Genomic DNA, 16,658 nt, shown 5'->3' with positions numbered 1-16,658 from the left:
TATGTTCCATATACATGCACAGAATGAACATTAGCTAGGCCAGAACCCAAAGTCCAGCTGGCTCAAGACACCGTTTGAAGTGGAACAAAGGAAAGGGGTTAAACTCTATGTACATCATTTCATAGTGAAACACTAAACTCTAAGCACCACGACCACACCCAAGTGTTCAATGTGCTTAGAGTAACCCTTTTGGGTCCTGCTCCTGTAACATCAGTGGCTGAATGGAGAAAACCGTTTGTTGCATGAACCAGTGCCGCTTTAATAAAAAAATTTCCACTTTATTAGAAAAAAAAGAAGAAAAAAAAAGGAAAAAAGCTCATTATGTCTGTTTGATTTAATTCTTTGACATAATGTCAGCAGCTACGACCCACACATTAGACATTCATCTCGGTTTTCTAAAGAGCACACCATTGCAGCCTTGTTCCTCTCCTTCTCTTCCTTTTCTGAGACCTCCGGAGTAACACTGTCCATTTCTTTAAGCTTCTCTTTATTCAGTGTGAACTGGATGGGGTTTGCTGCCGGCCGTGTTCGCAGATAGTACATGCCAGTTTTTAGACCCTGTAAAGAACTCGCATTAATATACTAGACAAAGCACATGTGTAGCAGGAAGCCCAGTCACACAGAAACAAGATATCAGTAATTGAAGCTAGTGGTAAGCAAAGAAAAGCTATTTTAAGACACGGGAAATGAATCACATCAATTTGTAATTAACTTAAAGTTTCAAGATATCGAACTATAGCTGTGATGATCGTTACTAGATCATTACTATTGTGTAAACTAGTATGAAGACAGACCTTTTAGATTTATCATCTTTCAATATATAAAATTTCAAGGTGCTGGAGAAAACTGACCTACAGGAGATATTAGGAACTGCAGTGAGCGTGCTGCTCAGGTAGTGTGGGTTATAGGAGTGGTGGGGAGCTGCAGTGAGTATGCTGCTCAGGTAGTGTGTTATAGGAGGTGTGGGGAGCTGCAGTGAGTATGCTGCTCAGGTAGTGTGTGTGTTATAGGAGGTGTGGGGAGCTACAGTGAGTGTGGGCTGCTCAGATAGTGTGTGTTATAGGAGGTGTGGGGAGCTGCAGTGAGCATTAGTAAAATATCAACTGTACGTACAGGTTTTCTGCTCACATCATTAGGGTCAATTATGTACATGGATAGACTGCGCAGAGAACTGAACCTTGAGGAATTAACCCAGGTAACAAAGGGACTTTGAATCCTAGATTGCAATGAATATATACGGGGTCATGTGAGAAATATAAGAACCAGTTTAGTGAATGACTGCCTAGATCAGTTTCATTTATTCAATAGGATATTGCATTAAATCAGTATGATATCTGGTTGTATGGGACCACTAGGATGAACAGCCAAAACAGATATAGCAACATCACATAGAAAAGGAGTCTTTAGGTGTTAAAGAATCTTAAATATTTACTTTTCCTATTAGCTACATAAACTATGGTTAAACCCAAATCAGAAATTCCCTTTTCCTGGGCTCTTGCATTACCAATTTCCAGCCGTAGAAGTGCATGCTGGTCAGTTTGCCGTAGTTTGGCTCTGCTACATGGATATTCAGGGACTGGCTCTGGTCAATGAATGCGCCTCTGTCTGCCGCCATTTTGATCACCGTTTTCTGTGATATTTCCCACACAGTCTTATAGAGATCTTTCAGGTCTTGAGGAATTTCTGGTATACTCTGCCAAAAGTAGTACACGAGTCAGTCAACATTTAGAGTAAAAACTACACTATAAAATCAACTCTGAGTACTAGAACGTTATCCTATTTTACAACAATAATGTACATTTAATTTTAAACTCTACTAGCAGCGGCGGCGCCCAAGAGGTATGTCTCCAGAGGTTTAAAAATACAGCTTCAATGATGCTTTGTCATTGTAAAATCATTGCAAGAGGTATGCAAAGCATCAAGGGAGTTTTAGTTCTAGAAGATCTACCTTTCGAGTATCCCTGAACATATGGGGTGTGTTCCTACATATTCATTTATTTCAGAAAGAGACACAGTAAACTCAGCACAGCTGTAATAGACGACCCATCAGGTCAGTAAAAAGACTAATATATGTGAGCTCGATGTTGTCCTATATAGAGGATATATATAGCATGGGAAAGGTTTCTGAGAGGGGAAAAAAATGCACTCTACTGTAAAACACCCACTGAATGCTTAAGCATGTTGGGCACTCAGCACTAATTACCTGAATGGATCCATTACACGCAATAATCTGGTTTTTCATTTCTTCATTCCAAAGCCCTCGCTCGGTTAGATCTTTTAGTAAATGTGGGTTAACAATCTAAAAAAAAAAAAATATATATATATATATATATATATATATATCAATAAGACAGAGGACCTATATGCATTGATTAAAGGTTAGAGATATCGGTTTCACTGGGCCCCTAGAGTTACCTGAAACTCCCCTGACAGGACTCTGCGGGTGTAGATGTTGCTGGTGTATGGTTCTATGGACTCATTGTTACCCAATATCTGAGCAGTGGAAGCCGTGGGCATCGGTGCCAAGAGCAAGCTATTCCTAATACCATGTCTGAAAGAAATGCAATTTAACAAAAGGAATGAATGCATCACCAAGCCAGCAGGATCATTCTGGATCTGTTCAGATCTTTAAGCAGCGCTAACTGTATCATCACAATGGCAAGCTTTAGGTCTACATACTGCTAGCATTGCTTGGAGTATGATGGGAGAGGGCCTATTCTCACTATGCCCCCCAGTCACACACAGGGGGCAGCCTATGCCCCCCAGTCACACACAGGGGGCAGCCTATGCCCCCCAGTCACACACAGGGGGCAGCCTATGCCCCCCAGTCACACACAGGGGGCAGCCTATGCCCCCCAGTCACACACAGGGGGCAGCCTATGCCCCCCAGTCACACACAGGGGGCAGCCTATGCCCCCCAGTCACACACAGGGGGCAGCCTATGCCCCCCAGTCACACACAGGGGGCAGCCTATGCCCCCCAGTCACACACAGGGGGCAGCCTATGCCCCCCAGTCACACACAGGGGGCAGCCTATGCCCCCCAGTCACACACAGGGGGCAGCCTATGCCCCCCAGTCACACACAGGGGGCAGCCTATGCCCCCCAGTCACACACAGGGGGCAGCCTATGCCCCCCAGTCACACACAGGGGGCAGCCTATGCCCCCCAGTCACACACAGGGGGCAGCCTATGCCCCCCAGTCACACACAGGGGGCAGCCTATGCCCCCCAGTCACACACAGGGGGCAGCCTATGCCCCCCAGTCACACACAGGGGGCAGCCTATGCCCCCCAGTCACACACAGGGGGCAGCCTATGCCCCCCAGTCACACACAGGGGGCAGCCTATGCCCCCCAGTCACACACAGGGGGCAGCCTATGCCCCCCAGTCACACACAGGGGGCAGCCTATGCCCCCCAGTCACACACAGGGGGCAGCCTATGCCCCCCAGTCACACACAGGGGGCAGCCTATGCCCCCCAGTCACACACAGGGGGCAGCCTATGCCCCCCAGTCACACACAGGGGGCAGCCTATGCCCCCCAGTCACACACAGGGGGCAGCCTATGCCCCCCATTCACACACAGGGGGCAGCCTATGCCCCCCATTCACACACAGGGGGCAGCCTATGCCCCCCATTCACACACAGGGGGCAGCCTATGCCCCCCATTCACACACAGGGGGCAGCCTATGCCCCCCATTCACACACAGGGGGCAGCCTATGCCCCCCATTCACACACAGGGGGCAGCCTATGCCCCCCATTCACACACAGGGGGCAGCCTATGCCCCCCATTCACACACAGGGGGCAGCATATGCCCCCCATTCACACACAGGGGGCAGCCTATGCCCCCCCATTCACACACAGGGGGCAGCCTATGCCCCCCCATTCACACACAGGGGGCAGCCTATGCCCCCCATTCACACACAGGGGGCAGCCTATGCCCCCATTCACACACAGGGGGCAGCCTATGCCCCCATTCACACACAGGGGGCAGCCTATGCCCCCATTCACACACAGGGGGCAGCCTATGCCCCCATTCACACACAGGGGGCAGACTATAGCACAGGAGAAGGACGGCTTGAAGTCTCATTCACTTACTTTGCTATCTTTTCCTTCAAAACAGCCCAGTCCAAGAGCCCAGAGGGTGTGAAGTCCCACATGTCATACTGTAGGATCTGCAAGAAAATCCTGCAAAATTAATTAACTCAGCAGAGACAACCAATTCAGTCACCAAAATCCTAAATTAGACCTTGACCTAAATAAAAAGAAAATAGTGATGAACAAGTATTTAAAAAAATAAAAATAAAAAAATCACTTTGGTTAAGAAGTGTTAATCTGAATACGGTTTTATATTACACACGCTTTCCTTTGGTTTTACAAAAATACAGTTTCACATACTTATCTCTGCAATTAAACCAATTGGAGGTAGACAGAGAATTGCTCCAAAATACAGCGGCAAATTATATTCTCTACACAAGCATGTCAAGGACACGATTTCTCTCCATCACCCACATCAAGGCCCACACTTACACCTTTGCTGACAGGACTGCCTTCATACGTGTCATAGGGTCCAAGCTGCTCTGCAAGTTCACAACTAGACTCCAGTGCAGCATAATAGATGGTCTCAAAGATCTGCTGGTTTAGCAACTGGGCCTCTGGGCTTTCAAAAGGGAACCGCATAAGGATGAAAGCATCAGCAAGTCCTTGTACACCTATTCCTATAGGACGATGACGCTTGTTTGAGTACTCTGCCTGCAAATAGAAAGGAGCTGTAAGTTGGCAATCCACTACCTAACAATTAAAAATCAATTAATAATAAAAAACTCGACATGATTTAGCGTATAAACAGAGCGAGCCCTGCTTCTATCTATGGATTTATATAGTGTATAAACAGAGTGAGCCCTGCTTCTATCTATCTATGGATTTATATAGTGTATAAACAGAGCGAGTCCTGCTTCTATGGATTTATATAGTGTATAACCAGAGCGAGCCCTGCTTCTATGGATTTATATAGTGTATAAACAGAGTGAGCCCTGCTTCTATCTATCTATGGATTTATATAGTGTATAACCAGAGCGAGCCCTGCTTCTATGGATTTATATAGTGTATAACCAGAGCGAGCCCTGCTTCTATCTATCTATGGATTTATATAGTGTATAAACAGAGTGAGCCCTGCTTCTATCTATCTATGGATTTATATAGTGTATAAACAGAGCGAGTCCTGCTTCTATGGATTTATATAGTGTATAAACAGAGCGAGCCCTGCTTCTATGGATTTATATAGTGTATAAACAGAGCGAGCCCTGCTTCTATGGATTTATATAGTGTATAAACAGAGCGAGCACTGCTTCTATCTATGGATTTATATAGTGTATAAACAGAGCGAGCCCTGCTTCTATCTATCTATGGATTTATATAGTGTATAAACAGAGCGAGCCCTGCTTCTATCTATCTATGGATTTATATAGTGTATAAACAGAGTGAGCCCTGCTTCTATCCATCTATGGATTTATATAGTGTATAAACAGAGCGAGCCCTGCTTCTATCTATGGATTTATATAGTGTATAAACAGAGCGAGCCCTGCTACTATCTATGGATTTATATAGTGTATACACAGAGCGAGCCCTGCTTCTATCTATGGATTTATATAGTGTATACACAGAGCGAGCCCTGCTTCTATCTATCTATGGATTTATATAGTGTATACACAGAGCGAGCCCTGCTTCTATCTATACATTGATTTATATAGTGTATAAACAGAGCGAGTCCTGCTTCTATCTATCTATGGATTTATATAGTGTATAAACAGAGCGAGCCCTGCTTCTATCTATCTATGGATTTATATAGTGTATAAACAGAGCGAGCCCTGCTTCTATCTATCTATGGATTTATATAGTGTATAAACAGAGCGAGCCCTGCTTCTATCTATCTATGGATTTATATAGTGTATACACAGAGCGAGCCCTGCTTCTATCTATGGATTTATATAGTGTATACACAGAGCGAGCCCTGCTTCTATCTATCTATGGATTTATATAGTGTATACACAGAGCGAGCCCTGCTTCTATCTATCTATGGATTTATATAGTGTATAAACAGAGCGAGCCCTGCTTCTATCTATCTATGGATTTATATAGTGTATAAACAGAGCGAGCCCTGCTTCTATCTATCTATGGATTTATATAGTGTATACACAGAGCGAGCCCTGCTTCTATCTATGGATTTATATAGTGTATAAACAGAGCGAGCCCTGCTTCTATCTATGGATTTATATAGTGTATACACAGAGCGAGCCCTGCTTCTATCTATCTATGGATTTATATAGTGTATACACAGAGCGAGCCCTGCTTCTATCTATACATTGATTTATATATAGTGTATAAACAGAGCGAGCCCTGCTTCTATCCATCTATGGATTTATATAGTGTATAAACAGAGCGAGTCCTGCTTCTATCTATCTATGGATTTATATAGTGTATAAACAGAGCGAGCCCTGCTTCTATCTATCTATGGATTTATATAGTGTATAAACAGAGCGAGCCCTGCTTCTATCTATCTATGGATTTATATAGTGTATACACAGAGCGAGCCCTGCTTCTATCTATCTATGGATTTATATAGTGTATACACAGAGCGAGCCCTGCTTCTATCTATGGATTTATATAGTGTATAAACAGAGCGAGCCCTGCTTCTATCTATCTATGGATTTATATAGTGTATAAACAGAGGGAGTCCTGCTTCTATCCATCTATGGATTTATATATTGTATAAACAGAGCGAGCCCTGCTTCTATCTATCTATGGATTTATATAGTGTATACACAGAGCGAGCCCTGCTTCTATCTATACATTGATTTATATATAGTGTATAAACAGAGCGAGCCCTGCTTCTATCTATGGATTTATATAGTGTATACACAGAGCGAGCCCTGCATCTATCTATCTATGGATTTATATAGTGTATAAACAGAGCGAGCCCTGCTTCTATCTATCTATGGATTTATATATAGTGTATAAACAGAGCGAGCCCTGCTTCTATCTATCTATGGATTTATATAGTGTATAAACAGAGCGAGTCCTGTTTCTATCTATGGATTTATATAGTGTATAAACAGAGCGAGCCCTGCTTCTATCTATCTATGGATTTATATAGTGTATACACAGAGCGAGCCCTGCTTCTATCTATCTATGGATTTATATAGTGTATAAACAGAGTGAGCCCTGCTTCTATCTATACATTGATTTATATATAGTGTATGAACTAGGAATTTAGGCTGCTAGGGACATGAAGCTCTTACCTCTGGAACTGGATAGAAATTAATTTCAATTATTTTGTTGAGATTTCGTACAATAACTTTAGTAACCTCAGCAAGTTTTTTGAAGTCAAATGTTCGCTCACTGGTGACATACATATTCAGCGCAATAGAGGCCAAGTTACAAACAGCAACCTGTAAAGATAAATCAGCCAGTGTTTCAATACACGAGCAGTGAAAGAATTAGGACACAGTAATGAATTCCAAGGGATACTCCAAAATACTGCCTTTAGCCTAAACAAGTGCAACAATCGGTAGCAATTATACTGCATTAAAAAACTTTAAAAATAAACGGTGCCGCATATCAAACAGCATTTCATTACTCAGAAAAAGCTCAAGGCAGCACAAGGAATACCTGGAAAATATAAAGTACAAATCCACGTGGAAAAAGTTAAATGAACGGATGCTTTGGAAGAAAGATTTAAGATGCCACACCCCAACCAATAGCCAACACTTTTGCTCTAGGTATGTAATTAAAGTAAGCTGTAAGAATAATTATCAGGCAGAGTACAATAACATGGCATCTGTATAGAAGGACGTGGGGCATTTAAACACTACCTCATCCAGTAGAGACATTTCACCACCTCCAGTGTCAACATTACCTCTTTATCACTGGTGTATTCCACAATCTCCGTGCAGAGGTTACTACACTTAATGGTTCCCAGGTTCTGCTGGTTACTCTTACGGTTACATGCATCCTTATAAAGCATGTAGGGAGTGCCAGTTTCTGTCTGAGACTCCATGATGGCATACCAGAGCTGCTGAGCTTTAATCACCTTGCGTACTCGTCCTTCCCGTTCATATCTGTGAGCATGGAATAGAGGGATATGAAAGATCACGTATGTGATAACCAGAAGCTGATCTATTTTAGTATATTCAGCAAAGCAATGGGTTACTCTAATAAGACATTAGTTGAAGTACAATCTGTGAAAAGCATTCTGCTCTAGAGGTTTTCCTTACACGGCAAGATGACCACAAAACCATAAAAGGAATGGAACAATTTAGATATGAAGAAAGGTTAACAAATGTTTAGAAAAACCATCACCTCAGAGGGGATATGATAACATTATACAAATATATCCATGGCCAATACAAACCATTGTGTGGAAATCTATTCATAAACAGGGCTCGAGGTCATGTGTTTAGACTGGAAGAAAAGTTTTAGTGTAACACTATACAATGCAATAAAACATAAGGATTTTTTACTTTTCATAGAGCTCCTCAAACTTCTCTCCCCAAACTTCTTCCAAACCTGGACAATCATGAGGACACATCAAAGACCAATCCTAAAATAAAATCCCCAAAAAGGATAAGAATAATTAGGAGAGAGAAAAAAACAAAACAAAAAACACAACCAGCCTTTCTAGCGCTTGAGTGTGTAGGGCACGGAGATGATAAACATGCAAGCTCACCTGGTTAGTCTCCACTCTTTTCATAAAGAGATCTGGGATCCACAAAGCATAGAATAGATCTCTGGCTCTTTGCTCCTCCTTTCCGGTGTTCTTCTTAAGGTCCAAGAATTCAAAGACATCATAATGCCAGGGCTCCAGGTAGATGGCAAAAGCACCAGGTCTCTGAAGGACAAAAGCAGGCTATTAATGGCCTAGTACATAGGATACATATTGAGATACTGAACCACACTGGCAAAATACAGAAAGCAGTGATGCTTAATCTAGCAGATTAAAAATAACCCATGAAGCAAGAGAACAATGTGAATTGGAAATCTTGATCACTGATGCCCATAGAATGTTTGTACATGTCCCAAAAAAAAAAAAAAAAAAAACACAAATTTTCTGAGTTAGACATCATTTTAGCAAGATTGCTTAGGATTATGTAAGAGAAAAACAGAATACAGATAGTTCTCATTTACTGACTGGGTTCCATCCTTATGTCGGTCGTAAAAATAATTAGGTTGGTAAGCAAGGGTGCGCTAGAGACCAGGTCTTTGTTTGAGGGAATTCCCCAGAACATAGAACAGCTCACTAGCACAGGAATCCCTCGAAATTGTGTTTGTGTAAACTCCTTGAAAACAAGGACAGAAGGTGTCTGTAGGAAGAGTGTTAAAAATGATAAGCTTAGAGCCATGTCTACAAATCTTGCAGTTTAGGGATTAAGATCCATGAACTTGTGGCAATAATGGCAACTGATAATGTAGATTTAGTCGCTGTTACGGAGACATGGTATAATGAGAAAAATGACTGGGACATAGCAATAACAGGGTACTCTTTATATAGAAAAGACAGGGAAGGCAAGAAAGGGGGAGGGGTGGCCCTGTATGTGAAGGATAGCATAAAATCTAGCCTAATAAGAGTTAGTGAGGCGAACATAGAGTCCGTTTGGGTTACGTTAGAATTTGGTCATCACACATTAAACTTTGCAGATGACAAAACTTTGTAAAGTAATAAAATGTGAGCAGGATATTGCCTTGCTGCAGAGGGATTTGGATAGATTGGGGGACTGGGCACTAAAATGCCAGATGAAATTTAATGTAGAGAAATGCAAAGTTATGCACTTCGGTGTTAAGAATGCACAAGCAATTTACACCCTAAATGGTAGTGAACTAGGGATAAGCACACACTAGAAGGATTTGGGAATTGTTATAGACAACAAATTAGGTAGCAATATGCAATGTCAATCTGCCGTTGCTAAGGCCAGTAAGGTTTTGTCATGTATAAATAGGGGCATAAATTCGAGATGAAAATATAATTTTGCCTCTTTATAAATCGCTGGTAAGACCACACCTTGAGTATGCTGTGCAATTTTGGGCACCTGTTCTAAAGAAGGATATCATGGCACTAGAAAAAGTGCAGAGACGAGCTACAAAATTAATAAAAGGAATGGAGCATTTTAGTTATGAAGAAAGGTTAAACATTTTAAATCTCTTCAGTTTGGAAAAACGGCGCCTTAGAGGGGATATGATAACATTATACAAATATATATGTGGAGCCAGTACAAACCATTATCTGGAAATCTATTCATAAACAGGGCTATACATAGGACACGAGGTCACACATTTAGGCTTGAAGAAAGGAGATTTCATCTAAGGCAAAGAAACGTTTTTATACAGTAAGAGCAATAAGGATATGGAATTCTCTGCCTGAAGAGGTGGTTTTGTCAGAGTCATTACAGATGTTTAAACTGCAATTGGATAAATACTTGCAAAAACATAACATACAGGGATATCATTTCTAATTAGTGGGCTAATAGTTGCTTGATCCAAGGAAACATCTGACTGCTATTTTGGGGTCAAGAAGGCATTTTTTTCCAAGTTTGTTGCAAAATTGTAAGCGCTTCAGACTAGGTTTTTGCATTCTTTTGGAACAGCAGCAAAAACATGTGAGGGAGGCTGAACTTGATGGATGCAAGTCTCTTTTCAGCTATGTAACTTGTGTAGGTGTGATTTAGAAGCCACCAGGACAAATAGAAGAGTTAGATAATCTACTAGTTGAGGAAATGGCTAAAATGACAATGAAGCAGGAAGTTATCATGGTTGACTTTAATCTTCCTGATGAGAACTGGAAAACCAAAATAGCTGCTTGTGCCAGGAGCACACACTCTAAACTCCCTACAGGGATGGTCTCTAAAACAAGTCGTTTTAGATTTAGTGTTAACCAATGGAGATTTGGTATCAGATATTACTGTACGTGAAAGTTTAGGATCCAGTGATCATCAATCAGTGTGGTTTAATATAAGAACAGTGACTGAGTCACACCACACAAAAACAAAAAAGTTTTACTTGAGAAAAACAGACTTTTCTAAAATTAGAATATGTGTAAAGGGGTCATTATCAGACTGGAGCAATTTAAAATGGAGTCCAGAGAAATAGGATTATTTAAAAGTTGCACTGCTGAAAGCAACAGAAAATTACATTAGGCTTTTCCGTAAAAGCAAAAATTAAAAATAAAAAAAAAAGTCAAGAAACCACTGTGGTACTCCGCAGATGTGGGCAAAATAGTAAAAAACTAAAAGTTAGCATTTAGTAATTAAGAAAAAAAAAAAAAAAAACACAGAGTGCGGAAGATAGACAGAACTATAAGATTAGGCAGAAAGAAGAGGCTAGCAAGTTATAAGAGCTTCCAAATCACACAGAAGAGAAGATCGTGTCAGTAAAAAAAATTTAAAAAAAAAACACTTTTTAGATACACAAATCAGAAAAGGAAATTAAAACAAGGATTAGATATAAAAAATAAAAAGAAGGTATGTAGAAGAGGATAAAGGTCTAGCCGACTGCCTCAATTCATATTTTTGTTCAGTATTTACGATGAAAATGAAGGAAAGGGACCACAGTTAGGGAAAATGGACAAATTAGTCATTTGTTACATGTGACTTTACAGAGGAAGAGGTTCTATTTCAACTGTCAAAAGTAAAGACAAGTCAGTGGGACCTGATGGAATACACCAAAAGATATTAACCCCCTTAAAGGGTAACTCCAGTGCCAGGAAAACGATCCGTTTTCCTGGCACTGGAGGGTCCCGCTCCCTCCCACCCACCAATACCCGGTTACTGAAGGGGTAAAAACCCCTTCAGTCACTTACCTGAGGCAGCGACATGTCCCACGTCGCTGCCTGCTCCTCCCCTGCCGCTCCTTCTACTGGCTCCGTCGGCCGGCGAGAATGATGCCGCCCACCGGCCGAGGAGACCTAATGCGCATGCGCGGCAATTCCGCCCATTAGGTCTCCCCATAGGAAAGCATTAAAAACGAATTTCAATGCTTTCCTGTGGGGATTTGAGCGACGCTGGAGGTCCTCACAGCGTGAGGATGTCCAGCGACGCTCTAGCACAGGTTTCCTGTGCTATGGACCAGGAAGAGACCTCTAGTGGCTGTCTAGTAGACAGCCACTAGAAGTGGAGTTAACCCTGCAAGGTAATTATTGCAGTTTATAAAAAACTGCAATAATTACACTTACAGGGTTAGGAGTAGTGGGAGTTGGCACCCAGACCACTCCAATGAGCAGAAGTGGTCTGGGTGCCTACAGTGTCCTTTAAGGACACATGACATGTCATGATTCCCTTTTATTCCAGAAGCTTGGTCCTTAAGGGGTTAAAAGAGCTTAGTGGTGTACTAGCAAAACTATTTATGGATTTATTTAACCAATCATTGTTAACAGGAGTAGTCCCAGAAGATTGGGAGTTAGCGAATGTTGTGACCATTCACAAGAAAGGTAATAGGGAGGAGTCGGGCAACTATAGGCCAGTAAACCTTACTTCAGTGATGGGGAAAGTAACGGAAACCATGTTAAAGGATAGGATTGTTGAACATCTAAAAACACATGGATTTCAAGATCAGAGACAACATGGGTTTACTTCAGGGAGATCATGCCAAACTAATCGTATTGATTTTTTTGATTGGGTAACTAAAATAATAGATCAGGATGGTGCAGTAGACATTGCTTACCTAGATTTCTGTAAGGCTTTTGACACTGTTGCACATAAAAGGCTTAAACTGCAATCTTTAAGTTTGGATTCCAATATTGTTGAATGGGTAAGGCAGTGCCTGAGTGACAAGCAACAGAAGGTTGTAGTCAATTAAGTATGTTCAAAGCATGGGCTTGTCACCAAGGGGTACCTCGGGGATCTGTACTTGAACCCATTGCGGAAGGTCTTGATGGTAAGGTATTTCTTTTTGCTGATGATCCTAAGATATGTAACAGGGTTGATGTTCCAGGAGTGATAAGCCAAATGATTTAGGTAAACTAGAAAAATGGTCAGAGTTGTGGCAACTGACATTTAATGTGGATAAGTGCAAGATAATGCATCTTGGACGTAAAAACCCAAGGGCAGAGTACAGAATATTTGATAGAGTCCTAACCTCAACATCTGAGGAAAGGGATTTAGGGGTGATTATTTCTGATGACTTAAAGGTAGGCAGACAATGTAATAGAGCAGCAGGAAATGCTAGCAGAAGGTTTGGTTGTAGAGGGAGAGGTATTAGCAGTAGAAAGAGGGAAGTGCTCATGCCATTGTACAGAACACTGGTGAGACCTCACTTGGAGTACTGTACACATATATTGATACCTTAGAGAGTTCAAAGAAGGGCTACTAAACTGGTTCATGGATTGCAGGATAAAACTTACCAGGAAAGGTTAAATGATTTTAACATGTATAGCGTGGAGGAAAGACGAGACAGGGGGGGGGGGATATGATAGAAACATTTAAATACATAAAGGGAATCACAGTGTAGGAGAACACACACGCACATTTAAATACATAAAGGGAATCAGTGTAGGAGAACACACACACTCTTAAATTAGAGGGGCAGAGGTTTAAAAATAATATCAGGAAGTATTACTTTACTGAGAGGGTAGTGGATGCATGGGATAGCCTTTGAAGTGGTATAGGTTAACACAGTAAAGGAGTTTAAAGGAACACTTTAGTCACCTGAACAACTTTAGCTTAATGAAGCAGTTTTGGTGTATAGAACATGCCCCTGCAGCCTCACTGCTCAATCCTCTGCCATTTAGGAGTTAGATCCCTTTGTTTATGAACCCTAGTCACACCTCCCTGCATGTGACTTGCACCGCCTCCCATAAACACTTCCTGTAAAGAGAGCCCTATTTAGGCTTTTATTGCAAGTTCTGTTTAATTAAGATTTTCTTATCCCCTGCTATGTTAATAGCTTGCTAGACCCTGCAAGTGCCTCCTGTATGTGATTAAAGTTCAATTTAGAGATTGAGATACAATTATTTAAGGTAAATTACATCTGTTTGAAAGTGAAACCAGTTTGTTTTCATGCAGGCTCTGTCAATCATAGCCAGGGGAGGTGTGGCTAGGGCTGCATAAACAGAAACAAAGTGATTTAACTCCTAAATGACAGTGAATTGAGCAGTGAAATTGCAGGGGAATGATCTATACACTAAAACTGCTTTATTTAGCTAAAGTAATTTAGGTGACTATAGTGTTCCTTTAAGCATGCGTGGGATAGGCATAAGGCTATCCTAACTATAAGATAAGGCCAGGGACTAACGAAAGTATTTAGAAAATTGGGTAGACTAGATGGGCCGAATGGTTATCTACCGTCACATTCTATGTTTCTATATATTAAGTGAGCAGAGCAGGATATCCAGCGACTATTTTTTGGTAAAATTCCCCAAACAGATCAGCTCTCCAACGTTGGTAATCCCTCGAATCACCACACTAGAGAGCTGGTCGTAACGGAGCAGTTGTAAAACAGGTAGGTCGTAAAGTGAAAACTACCTGTACTAAATGTAACGAGAACAGCATTAGAAAGGTACAAAAATCACAGACAACAAGTGCCTGAAAAGCAGTTCTCACATTCTAACAACTTTTACTGCAGGCACAGCTATGGAAGTACACTTCACACAAAAGGCAATATATATTATTGCCCAGACTCTGGGGTGACTTTGGATAAAGCCTACCAGTCAACACCAATGCTGCAAGGCAAAAAAAATAACGCAAAACCCTTTCTGTGTAAAATCTTTATTTTGTGCGCTGGGTTGAAGTTGATATAAATAGTATCTCAAGCAAAGCACAAATCATATAATTATATACAAAGACACGAGTTAAAGAAACACCAATATTCAATGGTAAGCAGTCTTACCACTATTTGGTAATGACTTTGCTCTGTGATGCGCCAGAAATTTAGACTTCTGAAATCACATCAGGTACAAACAGCATTCCATGGCAGAGACCCATCAGCTGACAATCAATGAATACTGCATAAACCTGGTGTGAGCCCTCGCCAAGTGCGAGATACTTCCCTTGTACATCACACCAGATCTAGAGGAGCACATGAAGCAACAGTTCCATCAAGTATTTAGGGTTACACCTGCCACGAAAGATAGATCAACTCTATCAATTGATTTTTCCTGGCACAAACCATGTTAATGGTTTTGTGGAATTTTTATTCTAAAGATTTATGTGCTACCCCGCATTCTCTATGCACTTCAAACAATTCCAACAGTACTTCCAAAAAAGTTCTTTGACACTGTCAAGACTATTTTTACGTCCTGTATATGGTCAAATGCGCACCCTCAATTAGCTACCGCACTTCTTCGTAAACCCCAAGGATTGGGTCTTCCTGACAAAGATTCATTTCAGAAATCCATTCACATGGCCCGGATCCATGAATGGACGAGAGAGCATACAACTCAACAATGGGTGATCATAGAAGGATCGTTCTTCGAAATACCCATTAGGACAGTTCCATGGCACAAAATCGGTTTAGCCTTTTTAAAAAGCAAACACCACCTGACTATTGCAGCCACACTCAGAGTATGGTTGAGATTGGCCAGTAGTCAGGCTCTCTCGCCATACACCTCTCCGCACTCACACACAACCCTCTGTTTCTTGCAGGGCCAGATTAAGAGCCCAGTGCTGACAATTATGATGGGGCCTAATTACAGAATTTATTGACCAAAAACACTAAAACCGTCATACCTCTCAAGCGTCATGTATCTGATGGAGTTGGTGTTTATGCTTTCATCTTTCAAGTAAGCCCATACCCCCAACAGCAGTGTCTAGTGAAGCAGGAAGTCAATGGGCGGGGTAAAAGGGTGGGCCACTGGCACGAAATCACGTGACCAGAACTACGAAAAGGGGCGAACATGCCCAAAAATGAGGATTATGCTACATGTATACTTCAAATAATGTATCAAAACAGAAATGTACGCTTAGAATCAGAGCTATGAAGAAGAAAAAAAAAGCCTTGTGTGAGCTTCTATATTATCACACCAACGACAGGTGCCGTCAAACCATTCTTAAAAAACTATAACAGCTTATCACATGGCAGCAGATGACACCAGCTACACTGTAGTGGTTATGGTAGTGTGACTTTCAATACTTTCTCTTCTATAAATATCTCACAACATACCTTGTTTCCACCTTGATCCACATAGCGGGCGGTATTATTGTAAACACGCAGCATTGGGACAAGTCCGTTAGAATTTCCGTTTGTCTAGAATAAAGTAAAGGTTTAATCAGGTGATATCAATCCATATGCAAGTATACTCAACCATGAACATAATTTTCTGAATACAACTGCCCATTCCCTTCTGATGGGGCAAGATATCACATTATTTGAATGTGAATAGCAGCTCAGAAAAAAAATAAAAAACACAAAAAAAGTAAAACCACAAGAGTATATCGAGTCCAACAATGAAAGAAACATTTTGACAGTAATTCAGGTTTTATTATACAACATATACAAGCTGAAAAACACTCACCCCAGCAATATAGCTACCAGTGGCTCTGATACAGCTGACTGCTACTCCAATCCCACCAGCAGATTTAGAGATGAGTGCACACTGCTTTAAAGTGTCATAAATGCCTTCAATGCTGTCATCTTTCATGCACAGCAGGAAACAACTAAAAAACAAACATTTTAAAAA

General features: G+C 41.3%; 1 protein-coding gene across 1 annotated transcript in view; it reads right to left on the bottom strand.

Moving 5' to 3' along the window:
* Positions 1 to 307: 307 nt before the first annotated feature.
* Positions 308 to 16,658, bottom strand: part of RRM1 (ribonucleotide reductase catalytic subunit M1) — a 29,846-nt gene continuing 13,495 nt past the window's right edge. Inside the window, exons 8-19 of the mRNA XM_063433201.1 lie at positions 16,494 to 16,635; positions 16,142 to 16,225; positions 8,724 to 8,885; positions 8,518 to 8,597; positions 7,914 to 8,115; positions 7,297 to 7,446; positions 4,529 to 4,750; positions 4,097 to 4,173; positions 2,416 to 2,551; positions 2,204 to 2,299; positions 1,505 to 1,693; positions 308 to 558 (exon numbers count right to left, since the gene is read on the bottom strand). Of these exons, the coding sequence (XP_063289271.1) occupies positions 361 to 558; positions 1,505 to 1,693; positions 2,204 to 2,299; positions 2,416 to 2,551; positions 4,097 to 4,173; positions 4,529 to 4,750; positions 7,297 to 7,446; positions 7,914 to 8,115; positions 8,518 to 8,597; positions 8,724 to 8,885; positions 16,142 to 16,225; positions 16,494 to 16,635 (1,738 nt within the window). The 3' untranslated portion in view covers positions 308 to 360. The remainder of the gene's footprint in view (positions 559 to 1,504; positions 1,694 to 2,203; positions 2,300 to 2,415; positions 2,552 to 4,096; positions 4,174 to 4,528; positions 4,751 to 7,296; positions 7,447 to 7,913; positions 8,116 to 8,517; positions 8,598 to 8,723; positions 8,886 to 16,141; positions 16,226 to 16,493; positions 16,636 to 16,658) is intronic.

The sequence above is a fragment of the Pelobates fuscus genome, chromosome 1, assembly GCF_036172605.1.
Source record: "Pelobates fuscus isolate aPelFus1 chromosome 1, aPelFus1.pri, whole genome shotgun sequence".
NCBI lineage: Eukaryota > Metazoa > Chordata > Amphibia > Anura > Pelobatidae > Pelobates > Pelobates fuscus.
This window is presented reverse-complemented; position numbering and strand designations above follow the sequence as displayed.